The sequence below is a fragment of the Sciurus vulgaris genome, assembly GCF_902686455.1.
Source record: "Sciurus vulgaris genome assembly, chromosome: 10".
NCBI classification, from domain to species: Eukaryota; Metazoa; Chordata; class Mammalia; order Rodentia; family Sciuridae; genus Sciurus; species Sciurus vulgaris.
The window spans coordinates 85,759,479-85,776,489 of record NC_136470.1 but is presented as its reverse complement, the minus strand read 5'-3'; the positions used below and the strand labels follow the sequence as shown (position 1 = coordinate 85,776,489).

General features: G+C 41.4%; 1 protein-coding gene across 1 annotated transcript; it reads right to left on the bottom strand.

The window, feature by feature from the left end:
• Positions 1–1,061: 1,061 nt before the first annotated feature.
• RTP2 (receptor transporter protein 2) lies at positions 1,062–4,636 on the bottom strand (the record flags this gene model as incomplete). Its single annotated transcript, XM_079156069.1, has 2 exons — positions 1,062–1,575; positions 4,473–4,636. 2 exons carry the CDS (start codon positions 4,634–4,636, stop codon positions 1,062–1,064), a joined length of 678 nt encoding a protein of 225 aa, XP_079012195.1.
• Between the last annotated feature and the right edge of the window lie 12,375 nt (positions 4,637–17,011).

Sequence of the window (17,011 nt, the reverse complement as noted above, 5' to 3'; positions counted from 1 at the left end):
ATTATATTTATATACTGAGAAAATGAGCTGGTAGAGAAGGAAAACACGTTTGTCTTTGGAATCATCCCCATCTCTGTTCCCCTATTCAAGCCCCCCAGCCCTCACTTCCATTTCTACTGTCTCTTCATCCCTCCACCCCAGGTGCGCCAGCCTCACTGCCCATCTCAGGCATGGCTCTCGCTCATGACACAATTTTGGCATTTTATCCCTGGACCCACAGACCACAGAGATGTTGGCTGGTGCCATTTCATTACAATCCTGACCCTTTATGTTGCCTTGAGATTCCCAGGGTGGACTCAGGCAGGGGACAAACAATTCTCTGGAGACCACAGGAATGATTCTCAAGGTCCTTGATATTCATTCTACTAGAAGCCACCATGTTTCTGCAGTTGAGCAATGGTCCTGTGGGGGTGCACACTGTACTAGCCTAACTGAGCTTCGTAAGACTGAAGAACTGAATTTTAAATTAATTTCATTTTAATTAACTTAAATTGAAATTGCCACATATGGCCAGTGGCTAACATATTGGACAATGCAACTTCAAACCATTCCAGCCAAGCAGACCCTAGCACCACAGTAAAAACCTGATTGCTTCACAATGGTAAGAACAAGCTCTACCAGAGAGGGATCAAGTGACTACCACTGCTCTCTCCAGGGAAAGCCAAAGCAAGACTGTCAGGGCAGTTGAAGATGATCATGAAGAACGAGGCAAGGTCTAGCTGGAATATAATGGATATAAAAATAAAACAAAAGGAGGGCTAAATATGGAGGTGAAGGGGCAAAGGAAGAGAGATATCTATCTCCCTGTGGACTTAGTTCTATTACCAAACCTGGCAAATTCCAAAACCTCCATTAGACCTTTCTCCACTACCCCTCTTTACTGGAAAATTTAATGGAAGGGCCATTAAAAATTGCAGACCCTTCTATCTACAGAAGAATGAACTGAGTTCAGGAAAGGTGAGGGAGTTGTCCAGGGTCTTATATTGAATCTCTAGCAGAATCAGGACCAGGTCGACCCCACTCAACCCTTTGTCCCCTCTCCGGGCCTCTAATCAGCTCCACTAAAAGAAGGCTGGGCTGCGGAAAGAGACCTGCAGGTACACAATGAGCAGGCAAAGGGAGCCCCAGAGGAGGCACCAGCGAAGGGAGAAGAAGTTGTAGCCGAAGCCAGCCTGGGCCCTAGGCTTGGAGGTATCAGAGAGGCCATATGTCGCCTCCTCCTCCAGCAGCTTCTCGCTGGGCTTCCAGTGCATGATGCCTTCCTGGCAGGCCTCGCAGAATTCACTTCTATGTGGCCCGCTGTCAGGGCGGCTGGCCACGTGGATGCGGTACTGGCCGCCGTCCTCGTCGTAGCACTGCTCACGCAGGCTGGTGATGAGGTTGTCCACCAGGCCCTCGATGTTCTCCTCCAGCATGCTGGACTCGTCCAGCCTCGCGGTGCCGCATTCAAAGCAAAGCTGCTTGAAGATGCGCATGCGCACTGATCCCATCCGCTGGGTTCTATCTAGGTGCATGTGGAAGAGGATGACAACGTGGGCCGACTGCCAGGTGTGCCAACACCAGGAGCAGTGGAACCTGCAGGACGGGAAAGGAGGAATGGGAAATGTGAGACTGCCAGTGATAGTACACCCTGGGAAACTCAGGAAAAACCTGTGCACCTGAGTCTGGAAATGGAAGTGTTTACCACTTACAGGTTCATTATGGCTCTGAGGTTGGCCAGCAACCGCTTCCTTCTGATCCCTTGGGACCAGAGTAGCGGTCTCAGGAGCCTAATATTGCAGCTATCTGGCACCAGCAGTGCTCAGAAGTGGGCCTCCTTCAAGTCTCCCTGCAGCCTTTCAGCTTTCCCAAGCCAAATGAGGCAGGGTTTGCACCTGAAAGGTCACTCCCCTTCTCTGAGCCTCTTTTCCCATCTGCGAAACGTAATGTGACGCTATCTAATACGGGTCCCTTCACTCAGCCCTCCTGTAACTCTGATGAGGAAGATGGCCTACACCATCTGACTCATGCATCTTTCTTGCTTGCTTGGAGAAGAGAAGCCAAGCACAGATTCTGGCACACTGTAAGGTCCTTAGTAAATCACTGAGAAGGACAGGATGGACAGGGCGATGATGAAAGACTGGACCATGGAAGGTCTACCAAGTCTGGTCCCTATATCTTCACAACGAACTCTCTCCTGTCCCTGGACAAGTCATCACTAGATCCCATTCCAGCCCTTCAGTGAGCACCAGAAAAGTAGATCCAAATCCCTATTCCACCACCTCCTCACACACACATACATACATACCACTTTGTCTAACCTCGGCCTCTAGAGTCCCAGCCTTACGAAGCATGAAGAGAGTGACCTGGGGCTCATCTGGCCAACCCCATTCATCCTGCTCCCACCAATGTTTGCACACCTCCAGTGACGAAGCATTTGTTACCTCTAAGGCAGTGTCTTCTATCCCTGAGTTGAACACTTTCTAGGCCCCTGTGACTGAGTCTTCAGATGCTGTCAGGGGTCCACTGGGCTAGTTCTAGGCCCCTGTGACTGAGTCTTCAGATGTTGTCCAGTGTCCACTGGACTGGTTCTGGCCTTTACTAGGCCCAGTGTCTAACGGCCTTGAAAGACCTCAGATGATAAACTCAATTCAGCCCAACAGGCACCACCAGCTTGTGCTGTATTTCAAGCACTAATCAGTCCAGGCTGTGGGTTAGAGATGAATCAGCCAGCCCCTGATCCCTGGAGGCCACTAACAGCATGACCACAGAACAGTCCCCAGCACCACCTGAAACAGGGTTGACAGGGCAGAGAAGCTTGATTGGTCCTGAAACAGAAGACACACACACACACACACACACACACACACACACACACACACACACACATCCAAAGGCTCAAAGGTAAAGTGAGTATGTACACAGAATAAGCATAAGAGTAGCCATTCTCCGGTCTCTCTGAGGCTAGCTGGTAGCCACAGGTAACCAGCCAGGAACAGCACCAGTTGATCCCTGAGGCAAGAAGATATATGAGCCTGTCCAACTCAGTTCCTAAAATGCTGAGCCCCCACACCCAAGTTTCCATCCCTTTGCATTCCTTCCTCCCAGAAACTCAAATGCTTCATGTTTTCAGTCTTCTCCTTCTATATCTTTTTAAACAATTCAATACAGAGATGTTTCCTCTCCCTCAAACCAGACCCCAGACCTGGATAAGGGGGTGGGGTTTGGATAGTTACAAATCATTTTACTGAGATGAGATGGAAGCACAGAGAGTGAGAGAATCCAGGTACACACAGCTAGTTAAGAGTCAACTCATAACAGGTCCCCAACAGATCTTCCTTGAATTGATTTGAATTGACATGAACCAGTTAATCTCAGTTCCCAGTCTTTTGTCAAGACAGGTTCAATCACTGTGTACAGTGGTACATGCCTGTAATCCCAGTGGCTCAGGAGGCTAAAACAGGAGGATCACAAGTTCAACAATTATTTGGTGAGGCCCTAAGGGACTTAGTGAGACCCTGTATCAATAAAAAAAAGGACCAGGGTTGTATCTTGGTGGTAAATTGCCCCTGAGTTAAATCCCAAGTACTAAAAGAAAAAAAAAATGTTTGCAATTTTGAAGCAATAGTTAAAACGAGTTTCCTACCCACTGCATACCTCCTTTTGTTTTTACTTTTAGCACCATTCTGCACTACTAGGGCCTTCACAAGTATACTTGTATGAACAACCCAGTCTCTGCATCCATGTTTTGTCCACACCTCCAAAACATAGCCACCTATTGTCTTCCCTTGGAATTCAAAGGCCCAGGGAGGAGGCCTGTGCAGATCCCCTGTAGGTGGACTTGGGACAGTTTGGGCAGAGTATTTTGTGGTCCCAGTTCCAAATTTCAGGCCCTGGGCCTTAATGATCTAAGAGAAGTCCTGCCCAAAGTTAAGCCTTTTTGTCACAGACTCATAGATAATAGAGATGAAAGGGATCTTATTGATCATCATCTAAGTCTACCACCCTCATTTTGCAAATATGAAAACTGAAAGCCAGAGAGGAAAGGGACTTGCCCAAGCTCACAGAGCTATTTAGCTATAGAGCTAGTTTCTGTCACCTAACTGATGGTCAATAACTGTTTCTGTATTCAAATCAAGTTGCCTTTAATTTACTGAACAAGCAGACCCAGGACCAGAGGACCAGCCCCACTTTTTCCAGTGGACCTCAGAGCCTCTCCTTTCCACTCCAGCCACTCTTTGTCAGAGATTGCAGAGGCATCAAAACTCTGTTCAGTGTAGAAAACAGAGACCCAAGGATGAAATGTAACCTGCCCAGAGCCACCCAGGGAGTGTACAGTTAGAACTAGGCCCTCTGTGGAGCACCTGGAGTCCTTTCTCAGCTAACACAGAGTGACAGTGACCACAGCCCCAGGCTCTGTCTTTCCTTGGATGGTGACCCAGCACTGTGACCCAGGGGCTGCCTGCAGGGCTTCTCCCCACTGGGCCTCTCACCTGCCTGAGGCGTGCTGCTCCAGGTACTGCTTCCAGCCAGGGGCAAGTTCATTGGGCTTGAGGTTGGGGTCTATGACGAGTTCCCAGCTGTCAGCCGGCTTTGCCACCTCCATCTTCTCATAGAAGACTTTCTTCCACTCACAAGTGGTCAGGCTGGTACACATGGTCCTATTGGCAGGGGTGGAAGTTTGAGCTCAGCTGGAGTGAGAACAAAGAGTGAGTCTGGATAGGTGCAGCACAGCTCAGTCTCTGTTCTGAAAATCCTCATCAACAGGACCCAGCTCCTTCCTTTGTCACCCTGGAAGCTGTTACCATGGCAGCAAGCCAGGGCACCAAGGGCCAGGGCTGGGAAGGAGGGAAGCCCTGAGGAGAGATCAGGGCCCTGAGGGGCTTCAGAGGCAGGATGAGTCGTGACACTAAGTAGAGCAAGCAGGCTGGAAAGATGAAACCCAGACTGTACTCATCCAGGCCTCCACAGGTCTCAGGAAGCAGGTTCTATGCGATGGCCCTGCTCCACCCTACTACCTTCCAGATTTCCTCCACTTTGTGCTATGGTAACTATGATGCCCAAGGGAGTCAAGGAGAAACAGCAAGAAGCAGAGTCTGCTCTTCCCACACTCATCAATGCGCTGTGACCATCTCTTACTGTGCCAAGAACAAGTTGCTTGACCTGTGTGCTGTCCAAGGCAGATCAGAAAACAAGTTTATTCAACCCCTAAGTGGTTCATCCAGGATACAGTTCCAGGCCTTCTGAAACCAAGCCCATTTGTTCATTTATTGCAACCCTGTTGAACTAACTCAGGGAGATTGAGAGAGAAGTAACATGTGGGCCCTTTGCTAATTTGCTAATTGGGAGATTTCAGATCAGTTGGTGAGACAGAACATAATTTAACCCAACATGAAAAGCACTTAATGATATGGTAAATTCATAGTCACAGAATCGTTAAAGCCCACATTGAGTTTCCCACTGCAGATATTGGCTGATAGGTGCTGGAGGAGCAAGTTGGTTCTGAGCTAAAGGTTCCTGCTGCCTCAGCTGCTGCAGAACAGACCACAGGGTACCACAGCTCCAATGCCCAATTCAAATACTTAAAGAGACTAGAGGGACTTGACTCCAAATTTGCATAATTCAGGGAAAGGAAGTCCCCTGGGAGGAGGCAGTCTTGAGCAAGGAAAAGTCCAGGCCATGTGGTTGCTTACCCCAGCTCTGCCACAACTGCTGGGAGTTTTTTCTGCCAGCTGTAATCATCTTTCTCGTTCTTAACTTGGAAACCTGTATCTCTAGATGTGGGCAGACACACAGAGAAAGGATCATGTGGAACTGCAAAGGTTTGCTAAGAGAAGGATTTTTTTCACTGTTGGGTTCTAGACGTGGCACTTGATTCTAAATGCTTTTCATATGGGTTGGGGCAGGAAAATTGTCATTGAATATTTTGGAATGAAGAAGTTTCCCTCCACTAGTTTTGTGCTAAAGACCTCAGAAAACACACACAAAAAGGTATCATACAGCCATTTACCAATAGCTCTAGGAGGGATGCTTTATTTTTAAAAATCTGATTTCTTCATTGATTTTTTTCATTTATTAACCGAAAATTCTTTAAACCGATTTAAGACAAATAAGGCTAAGAAATGGGATACTACATGCCCAAAGCCTCAAGTTGGGCTGCTCATATCTCACTGGGGACTCTCAGAAGTCAGCTACAAGACCAGATGAGATGGGGAACCAATGAGTTCCCAGGAATTAAATAAAGCTGAGAGGAGTCTCCATAGCCTGAACTTGATCCATGTGGCAGAATGAAGCTGGGAGAAATATCGTACTGTTGTTGCCAGAACAAATGGCAATGAAGGAAAAACAAAAAGAGAGAGAATTGTCAGGGTTTATCTGCTTTGTTTGGTTTCGTTTGGTTTTCCTCTCAAATGATGCAACCCCTTAGGCCTAGGATCGGGTTTAATTTAGAATATGATCCCTCTAAGCAGAGACCAATATCATTTATCTTTCTGTACAAAAGAACTATTTTCGCTCAAGGAAAAACTTCCTTGTGATACAATCAATGAGCACAATTCCTTCTCCAATTGTCTAGGAATGGTACTAGGTTGCTCTAGAACTAACAATTGAAGTGCACCCTGATGTACATTTTATAGCTGTGGCCCCATTGCACATGGGCAGTTTCATTACACACTGCTGCCTGATTTTAAATCTAGATAGTATTCTTTTTTTTTTTTTTTTGCGGTACCAGGGATCGAACTCAGGGCCTTATGCTTGTGAGGCAAGCACTCTACTAGCTGAGCTATCTCCCCAGCCCCTAGATAGTATTCTTAACAATATTTTTTTCTTTTATAAAATAAAACAATGTGCATCACAATCCTACAAACAAAATTGGCGAGGGTAGGTGTAGATCAAAGAACACTATAGGTCTAGATTAATAAGTATTTTATAAAATATTAATTATTAGAGTGAAACAGACATTTTTACCTCATGTACATATATGACTGCATGACCAATATGATCCTGCAATATGTATAACCAGAAAAATGAGAGATTACACCCTATGTATGATCTATTAAAATGTATAAATGCATTCTACTGTCATGTACAACTAATTAGAACAAATAAAATTTTAAAATGTTAAAAAATGTTATTCAAATTTTACTTGTTAGAATAATATAAGAAACAAAGTGGATTATAAAGTGACAAAGTAATGAAGAGTTAGAAAAATGGGTAAATCAAAACCACCTGGGAACTTTTGGAACCTACATATAACCCTACTCCAGAGCTTTCAACCTATGGTCTTGAGAGAATGGTTTCACCCTCTACCCACGCACCCCAGTGCTTAGAAGAATCCCAGCCATTGCCAGGCATTGTTACTGATGGGAATATGGTGACCCACTGGTTACCAGTGGCCAAGAAAGAAGGAGGAGGAGGAGGAGGAGGAAGAGAAGGAGGAAGATTGAATACAGTAAGTTAGTGCTTCATGATATTTCCTTACTAAGAAACAAATCCAAAGAAATAAAAACTGTGTTCTCTCTTCCCTGTCTCTCCACAAATCAAAGAACCACAGAAGATGCTACAGACAACCCCAAGGCCCCCTGGGAATCTTTTTTAAGAGGTATTAGTAGAGCTTCTCCAAATCCAGGATGCAGGTCTCAGAGACAGCATGATCCACATGAAGTAAGGGGTGTCTTCTGAGTCTCAAGAGAGTTCACACAGTCAGAACAGGTCACAGCCCTTAAAAGGTAGTGCCTGGTAAAGAAACAACTTCCAGGGAAAATTTCATGCTCTCTTTCATCAGCAGCAGCCAAAGGAAAAATGAGCAGGCTACATTCTATTGCTTCTAGTGTCCCAGGATCCCAAATCTATGCATCATGCTCCCCAGCACCCAAAAGACGGTGGAGTCTTTAATAAGAGTGGTCATTGGGGTGGGACTGGGGCTCAGTGTCAGAGCACTTGCCTAGCATGTGTGAGGCCATGGGTTTGATCCTTAGCACCACATACAAAAATAAGCAAATAAAATAAAGTCATGCTGTCCATCTATGACTATAAAAAAATAAAAAATAAAAATGAGTAGCCATTGTCACACTAAATTGGAAAGCAATAAGAAGTTCTATTGTACAATTGCATAGTAGGGTGACTATAGATAATAATAATGTGCTGTATATTTCAAGAAGCTAGAAGAAAAATGTTAATGGTTTTGTCATAAAGCAATGAAAAATGTCTGAACAGATAGATATGCTTACCTTGATTTTAAAATTACACAGTGTAAACATGCATTGAAACATCACACAATACCCCATAAATATGTACAATTTTAAAGTTTTTATGTATCAGTTTAAAAAGTAAATTGCAATTGAAAAAAATGTGGCTATTATCTACTTACACTTTGTTCAGGGCCTTATACCTGGGCAGAGATTTGGTGAAGAACTATAACATTGTTAATGGAAGGTAAATAGTTTTCAAAATTAGGGTTGGAGAAGGGAGCACTCCATGCAAAGAAAAAAGAGAGAAAGGAGCCAAGTTAGTGACTCAGTAGTTCAGGAAAGAAGAACATAGAATTCTCTGCTGTAAAGTAACATTCAAACTCAGGGGATGGGGACACCGTTAGCAAGTACTGCCCATGATGACTTTTGTCCAAGAAGTTGAGGGACTCCATTGGAGTTCCTTAACTATATTCAGAAAACCTGTTGGTTCTGATGAGCTAAGGTTCAACATACACACAAATAACTGACTCCTCTCTGCGATCATCCCCATCATCATGGCAGAGGGAAAAGGAAGCATGAGGAAGCACTCATTCTCATTCTGAAATGAATCTTTCTCAGAAAACTTGGAATGGAACCACCATTTGACCCAGTCATCCCACACCTAGGTTTCTACCCAAAGGACTTAATATCAGCCTATTACAGTGACACAGCCACACCAATGTTTGCAGTAGCTCAGTTCACAATAGATAAGCTAGGGAACCAACTTAGGTACCCTTCAACAGATGAATGGATAAAGAAAATTATATATATATATATATATATATATATATATATAACACCCAATGAAATATTACTCAGTCATAAAAAGAATGACTTTATAACTTTTTGCCAATAAATGGATGGATCTGGAGATATCATGCTAGGTGAAATAAGCCAATCTCAAAAAACCAAAGGTCGAATGTTCTTTCTGAAATGCAGATGCTAACACTCAACAAGGTGGAGCGGGGGAAGAATAGAAATCCATTGGATTAGACAAAGGAGAATGAAAGGAAGGGAGGGGATGGGAATAGGAAAGACAGTAGAATGAATCTGATACAACTTTCGTATGTTCATATATGAGTATACCGCCAGTGAAACTCACATCATGTACAATCACAAGAATAGGATCCTAATTAGAATAAGTTATACTCCGTGTATGTATAATATGCCAAAATACATTTTACTGTCACACATATCTTAAAAGAACAAATTAAAAAATAAATGATTATAAAAATTTTTTCAAGTTTTAGCAAAGAAATGATTCTCATTACTTCCCCTCACAATTACTTTGGTTAAAGCAAGTCACACAACCAAGTCTTCCATTAATGGAACAGGGAAGTATAATGCTGCCCAAGGGAGGGCCACTTTCAAGAGTGAGTCTGAACATTTGGAATAATAAAAACCATGAAAGCACCCTCCTGGAACAGTGGAGCAAAACAGTATACTCAGAAATCCTAAACTCCAAGGCCAACTCTTTCCCTAGCTTCTCTGTGATCTCAGTGCAAGAGAAACCCACAGAGATGGAAGCCACATGCACAGATTCTCCAGGAAGATTACTGCCCTGTTGGTCATGAGAGCACATGTGCTTAACAGACTATGGGAAGTTGTGGTTGGTGCAGACATGTCGCAGAACTTAATCTCGACCCCTGGGGGTCCAGCCCTGAAGTCCTGGCAAAATCTCTACACTGTTAGGCAGAAAGATGTGTTTATTTTTTAAAGTGGTAATTAACAAAGTAAGAAGTATGTACTAAACACCACAACTTCTAAGTCTTACTGTGGTTGTTCCAGAGGACATCATTCTCAAAGTTGGCAGTGAGCCTCCTACTCTGTCTGCTTCCAGTTATTGGAGGACTTGATTATAAGGACCAAGGCTTTTGCTGACCATAATTTTTAAATGTTGCTTAAAATATTATTTACACAAGTGTCAATGATATAATAAGATGACAAAGCACCATTAGGTAAAAATCTATATAAAGAAAGGGACCCAGAGCCACCAGCACAGTGCTTTAGCTGCTTTGGTTCTGAAGGCAGTTTCTAACTTAACTGAAATAAAGGGCCCCCAGGTCCTTCAAAGGACCCAGTAGAACAAACAACAAAGCCCAGGACCACAAACAGAAAAGGAGTATAATAGGAAATCTCTGAGAGCGGGAACCACATCTTCAGTTTAGTAATGAGTGGGAAGCAAGCCAGACCCAGCCACCACTCCCAGAGGACACAAGAATAATTGCCTTGATGAGGAGGGTAAAGGTACTGATTAGCTTTAGAGATGGACACTTGTAATGATACAGAGATAACTACTAAATGAATAGGAATGGAATACATATAACTTTCCTACTAAGAAAGAGAAAATAATGTAATTACTAGAAAGTATATAGCCCAAAAGAAAGCAAAAAGGGATAAAATTAAATCAAAGTACAATGATAAAAATAGAAAGCATGAAATCATTTTGGAATGATCCAACATTTGACCCAGTTATCCCATTCCTAGGTTCATACCCAAAGGCATAAAATCAGCATACTACAGTGATGCAACCACTTCAATGTTTATAGCAGCTCAACTCACAATCTCTAAGCTACAGAGCCAACCTAGGTGCCCTACAAGAGATGAATGGATAAAGAAAATGTGCTATATATACACAATGGAATATTAATCAGCCATAAAGAAAAATGAAATTATGGCATTTGATGGTAAATGGATGGAACTGGAGAATATCACGCTAAGTGAAATAAGTCAATCCCCAAAAAACAAAACTGAATGTTCTCTTTCATATGTCAATGCTAACCCACAACAAGGGAGCAGGGTGAGGAGAAGAACAGAAGTCCATTGGATTAGACAAAGGGGAATGAAGGGAAGGGAGGGGAGGGTAATAGGATAATAGAATAAGTCAGACATAACTTTCCTAGCCTTCTATTTGAATACACAACCAGGGTAAATCTGCACCATGTACAAACACAAGAACAGGATCCTAATTAGAATAAGTTATACTCTATGTATGTATAATTTGCCAAAATACATTCTACTGACATGTATAACTAAAAAGAACAAATAAAAAATTCTCGAAAAAACAATAACAAAATCAGATATTGGATAATTCCAAATATATTAGCAAATATGTTAAGTATAAAAAACTCACTGTCTAGTTAAAATGTTTGAGTGAATTAAGAAATCAAATCAAATCACAACCTCAATAAGGTATTGTTAGACACTGCTTGATTGGCAAAAAATGAAAATGTCTGACAATGTCAAGGGCTAACAAGGATGTGAAAAAACCTGAGCTGTCACACACAGGTGGTGGAAATGAACAGAACCCTTTTGGGGAGCAACTGATTACATGTATGATAAAGTGTACAGCATCATCGTTTATAACAACTCAAATTGCATTTTAGTGCATTTCATTCCATTTCCCTCTTCCCTTTCCATTCCTCTTCATTCAATTCTGCTCCTCTCCATTCCTCTCCACAAATGTCCATCAGCCAAACAAAGGACACACACACTGGAAAACTACAGAGCCATACAAATTAATAACTTCTCCCCACATCAACATGGTAAGATCTCAGCATTGAACAAAAGAAATAGATATACACACAAAATGTATTTGCATTAAAATTTTTTTTAATTCAAAACCAAAACTGTATTGTTTCAGAATTACAAAGACTTTTTTTAATCCAGGAAATTATTATCAGAAAGGTGAGGATAACAGTCATCCTGGGGAGAGAGGGTGGTAGGTGACATTGGGTGACTAAGTACTAGGGGAGGGGAGTTTCTAGGAGGCAGCTGTTTCCGAACTGAGTGTTTGTTTTTCAAGTGAGCAGTTTGTAACTGGTCTTTGAATTGTATCTATATTCTACATATACTCTTTTGGCTCTGTAACGTATTGTACAGTTTAAACCAAGTGGATGTTACCCCTACCTGGACAAAGCCCTTTCCAATTGCTTAGATGGTCCCTAGGTACCAGTCTCTAGGAATGACTCTTCTGAATATTTCATTAAGGTGGTCAGATTTTAAAACTGAAGGAGGTCTAAAGAAGCCATTAGCCCCTACTCTCATAAGGCACTAGGCCAATAAGTCATGAAGAGTCAGAGAAGAGAGTGGGAGGTGGAGCCCAAGAGTAGCTCTTGGTAAGTGTGCCAGGACTTCCTGTCACTAGCAGTTCGATGTAGAACGCGAAGTATTACCAAAGGTCTTTAAATACATACAGATGTTTATAAATTTATCATTGTTTTGAAATTCAGTTCCAAGAGAAGTCGTAAAATATAAACAAATTATTACTGTCAAAATAAAACACAATTAACATGAAGAATTACTAGAGAACTGTTGCACTTTTAAAATTACATCTATAAAGAAAAAAATAACCATAAGGAAAGATCCTAAATATCATCAGTCACTAGAGATATTCAAATTAAAACCACAAAGTTGTATCAATACCCATCCACTAGGACTGCAATCAAAAAGACTGAGAATTTCAACTGTTGAAAAGATGTACTTTCAAATCTGTCACTGGTGGGAACCCAAAATGGTACGACCACTTTAGAAACCAGTTTGGCAGTTCTTATAAAGTTAAACGTACCCTTAGCATATGACTTTGCAATTCTATTCCTAGTCATTTACCTAAGAGAAATAAAACTGTATGTCCACACAAATACATGATTTGTTCTAACAGTTTTACTCATAATAGCCAAAACCTGGAAACAAACCAAATGAGCATCAACAGATGAATAGATAACAAACTGTATCAAATACATTTCACCATTATTCAGAAATAAAAGAGACGGACTATGGGATACACCACATGGATCCTTTTCAAAACACATGCACAGTGAAAGTTAAAGACAAGAGTGAATATGTCTAATTTTTTCACTTATATTAAATTGAAAAGGTGACTCTAATGTAGAATGACAGAAAGCAAATTAATGCTTATCTGGGAACAATATCTCAGGCTAACTATTTTAAAGTCTCTTTCTCCTGGAACCCACATTTATACAGTGAAACTTTTCTAGCTTCGGGGCCTTCCAGAAGGCATCAGTTCACAGTTGGGAAGGACTCATTCAAGCTGAGTCCCTCCTAGAGGCAAGACTTTCACTATTAATAGAATAAACCATTACTTTGTGTATTTTTAGGAACCAAACCACCTTCCAAAACTGATGAGGATTCCTTAATATGAAGTCAGGAATGCTTTTTGGCCCAGACTCATCACTCAGTTTATTTTCTTATAGAATTCACTTAACCAGAATTGACTATGTACCTCAGCTTATATGGGAGTGTAGTGAGGGAAAGGAGGAATGAAGTCATTTATATTGTATTTACCCTTAAGACTGGGCACTAGATTTACTTCTTTCATCTATACTAGATGTCCTTCAATTGATGAATGGATAAAGAAACTGTGGTACATATATACAATGGACTATTACTCAGCTATAAAGAATAATAAAATTATCGCATTTGCAGGCAAATGAATGAAATTGGAGAATATCATGCTAAGTGAGATAAGCCAGTCTCAAAAAACCAAAGGACAAATGATCTCGCTGATAAGCGGATGATGACACATAATGGGAGGTGACGGGGGGCAAGAATGGAGGAAGGAGGGGCTGTATAGAGGGAAAAGAGGGGTGGAAGGGGTCGGGGGGAGGAAAAATAACAGAATGAATCAAACATCATTACCCTATGTAAATGTATGATTATGCAAATGGTATGCTGTTACTCCATGTACAAACAGAAACAACATGTATCCCATTTGTTTACAATAAAAATAAATTTTAAAAAATAAATAAATAAAAAAAAATAAAAATAAAAAATGTATTTCTCACAATATCAGAAGATGGAATTTTCAACATGAAGGCTCTGGCATCTGGTGAGGACTTCTTGCTGTTGTCCCATTGTGGAAGGGCCAAAGAGTGAAAAAGCACGTGCAAGAGAGCAGAGGGGGCTTGGCTTCCTTTATAACGAACCCACTCTGGCAACATCAAACCCTCTTCTGTGTTAGTGACATTAACCTCTTGTGGGGAGGAGCCCTCATAGTCTAATCATCTCCTAAGGGGACACATTCAAATAGGCAGCCACCTTTCTTAAAAGTCCCAAGAATGAAGCAATAGAAGCTTGAAAGAGAGAATTCTACAAGAAAATCTAGAAAAAGGAGTAAAGGAAGCAAAAATCACCAGTTACTGGTAAAATGAGGAAAGGGTCACAGGTATAAGCCAAAACACCTGACAATCATAGTTGGACTTGCTTATGCAGTGGGAAGACTTGAAAAGCCAATGCAAGACTCAGTTCATTTCAGGCAGAGTGACTATTTCTTTAAACATGACATTCCCCAGTAGCAATGAGTATACCTACTACGCACACCTGGCTTCCACACCTACTACACACACATTTTCCAGTCAAAGGAACTGGGTAATCTTGGAAAAATCATCTGACAGCTCATTCACTGGCATGCCTGGTGGCTGGTACTGTCTTTTGGCTAGGACCTCAGCTAGGATTATGGCCAGAAAACCTACTCAAGGCCTCTCTGTGTAGCCTGGGTTTCCTCACAGCATGATGTTCCAATAGCCAGGGTCCCAAGATAATCAGGCAGAAACTGCCTCCTCTTATGACCTAGTCTCAAATCACAAAGCAATATGTTCAACCTTGCCCAGATTCAAGATAAAGGAATATAGATCCCACATTTGGATAGGAGGAAGATCAAAGGTAGAATATGCAAGTCAGGAGATATTGCTGTGACCTCTTTGGAAAATACATGTTGTCACAGCAGAAGGGCAAGTCAAAAATCTTCCAGAAAGGGTAGTACATGATTATATACTTAAAGGATGACTAATTGACAGTTAAACAAAGAAGGGAATAAATGTATTCTAAGCAGGGAGAACTATTAGCAAAGACTTAGAATATGAAATTATCTAGAATTGTTCTTGAAGTTCCATATCATTTACTACATGTTGCTCACACAGAAGAATGATCAACATTGAGGCTCAAGAGATATATGGGACCTGGATTATTAAGAGTTTTTTTTCCTTTTACATATCTTAGGGGTTAAGACTTTGTCTTAGAGGAGATGTGGAATCACTGAAATGCTTTTATCCTGAACTATATGATCTGATTGCATATTGATAGTGGGACAGTCAGTGTATTTTACTCCCCAGACCCCCCACCCCACTCATACTCCCGACCCCTCTCTTTACCCATGAATTCACTGATGCCTTACAATGCAGGTTGCAAGACATACTAACCCTTGATTCTGGTCTGTCTAGCTCCTTGCAAAGGAGGAAGGAGGAAGCACGCACCTTTGCTCCATTTTCCAAAAAGACTCCACAGAGTTTTCTGTTGTACATACTCCAAATTGAGACCTATTGGATTAAGTGTCATGAGAAAATAAGAAAACAAATAATTTACAATGTTTATATTAGAAAGTAAATAATAGATTTGGAATATTAAATTTTCTTAATGAGTTTATATTGTCAGTAAAGCTCCTATGGACCATTTTCCCTAATGGGGCTACATGTGAACAAGAAATGGACACACTGATGTTATATATAAGTCTATATAGTTCATCAGCGTTTGTCAAATGAACACAGCACTCTTATGGTTTGAATGTGTGTCCCAAAGTTCATGTGTTGGAAACTTAAATCCCTGATGTAATAATGTTAACAGGTGGCACCTAATAAGAGGTGATTAGGTGATGATGGCTTGGCCCTGATGAATGAATTGCTATCTTGGGAGTAGGTTGGTTGTCATGAGAGTAGGCTTGTTCTAAAAGTGAGTTCAGTCCCTTATTGCTGCCTGGCTCCCCCACTTTCCTGTCTTTCATCTGCCCAGGATGGGACAGCCCCAAAGCCTTTACCAAGTGCAGGTGACTTGCTATTGGGCTTCCCAACCTCTAGAACTATGAGTCAAAAAAACTTGCATTTGTGTATAAATTATTCAGTCTTCAGTATTCTGAACAGACTAAGACAGACACCTGCAGGATATATATCCACCAAAGTGTCTCAAATCTCCTAAGTAGGTTTTTTAAAAAAATGATAAAGAAGAACAAGAGAATATTAAAGTGGATTTATACTGGTAGGCAGGGAGAAGGAAGTTTGAAAATAGAGAATAAATTTGATGATGATAAAGTAGAGCCTTCAGGTACAGGATCCACAACAATTGCTTAATCTGTGACATGCCCTGAAAGGTGATTAAGATTCGGTTCAGAACCCTTCAATACCCAAGGGGACCTATTGAAAGAAACTGGTCAAAGTTCAACGTCAAACTCATGGGTAGCTGTGGTTTCCACAAGGGAGTTAGGTCATAGTTCCAGGAGACCTTGTATGATGCAAGAAATAGCAGAAGCTGCAGCTGGAGACATCAGGAACTGGTCAAGGAAACAGCAGACTATTTCTTCACCCAAACTACCAGGGTGCGAGGGTGGAGGCCTTAATATACTTGAATTATAATTAAAGTTAAGAGTGATTGAATGATTCCCATGTGACATGAATTTTCTAAATGCATATATTGATTCATTTAATCACACAAAAACCCTTTGAAGTAGTATATACCAATATTACAATCCCAGTTTTACAAAGGAGAAACTGAGACTCGGAAAGGTTAAGTAATTTACTGGGAGTCGCATGGTTAATATGTGAGCTTATTTGGTCCCACACAATTTGGTTTACCCACCATGTGCATGTATCCCCTGAACTCTCCCCTTAGGCTCAGTTTTAAAAGTAATAAATTCATTGTAAAAATTTAGACAGTATAAAAATGTAACAACTAAATGGAAATTCCACATTCTCTATCCCCTCTCTCTGCCTCATTTTTATCTATTATTAAAAATTCAG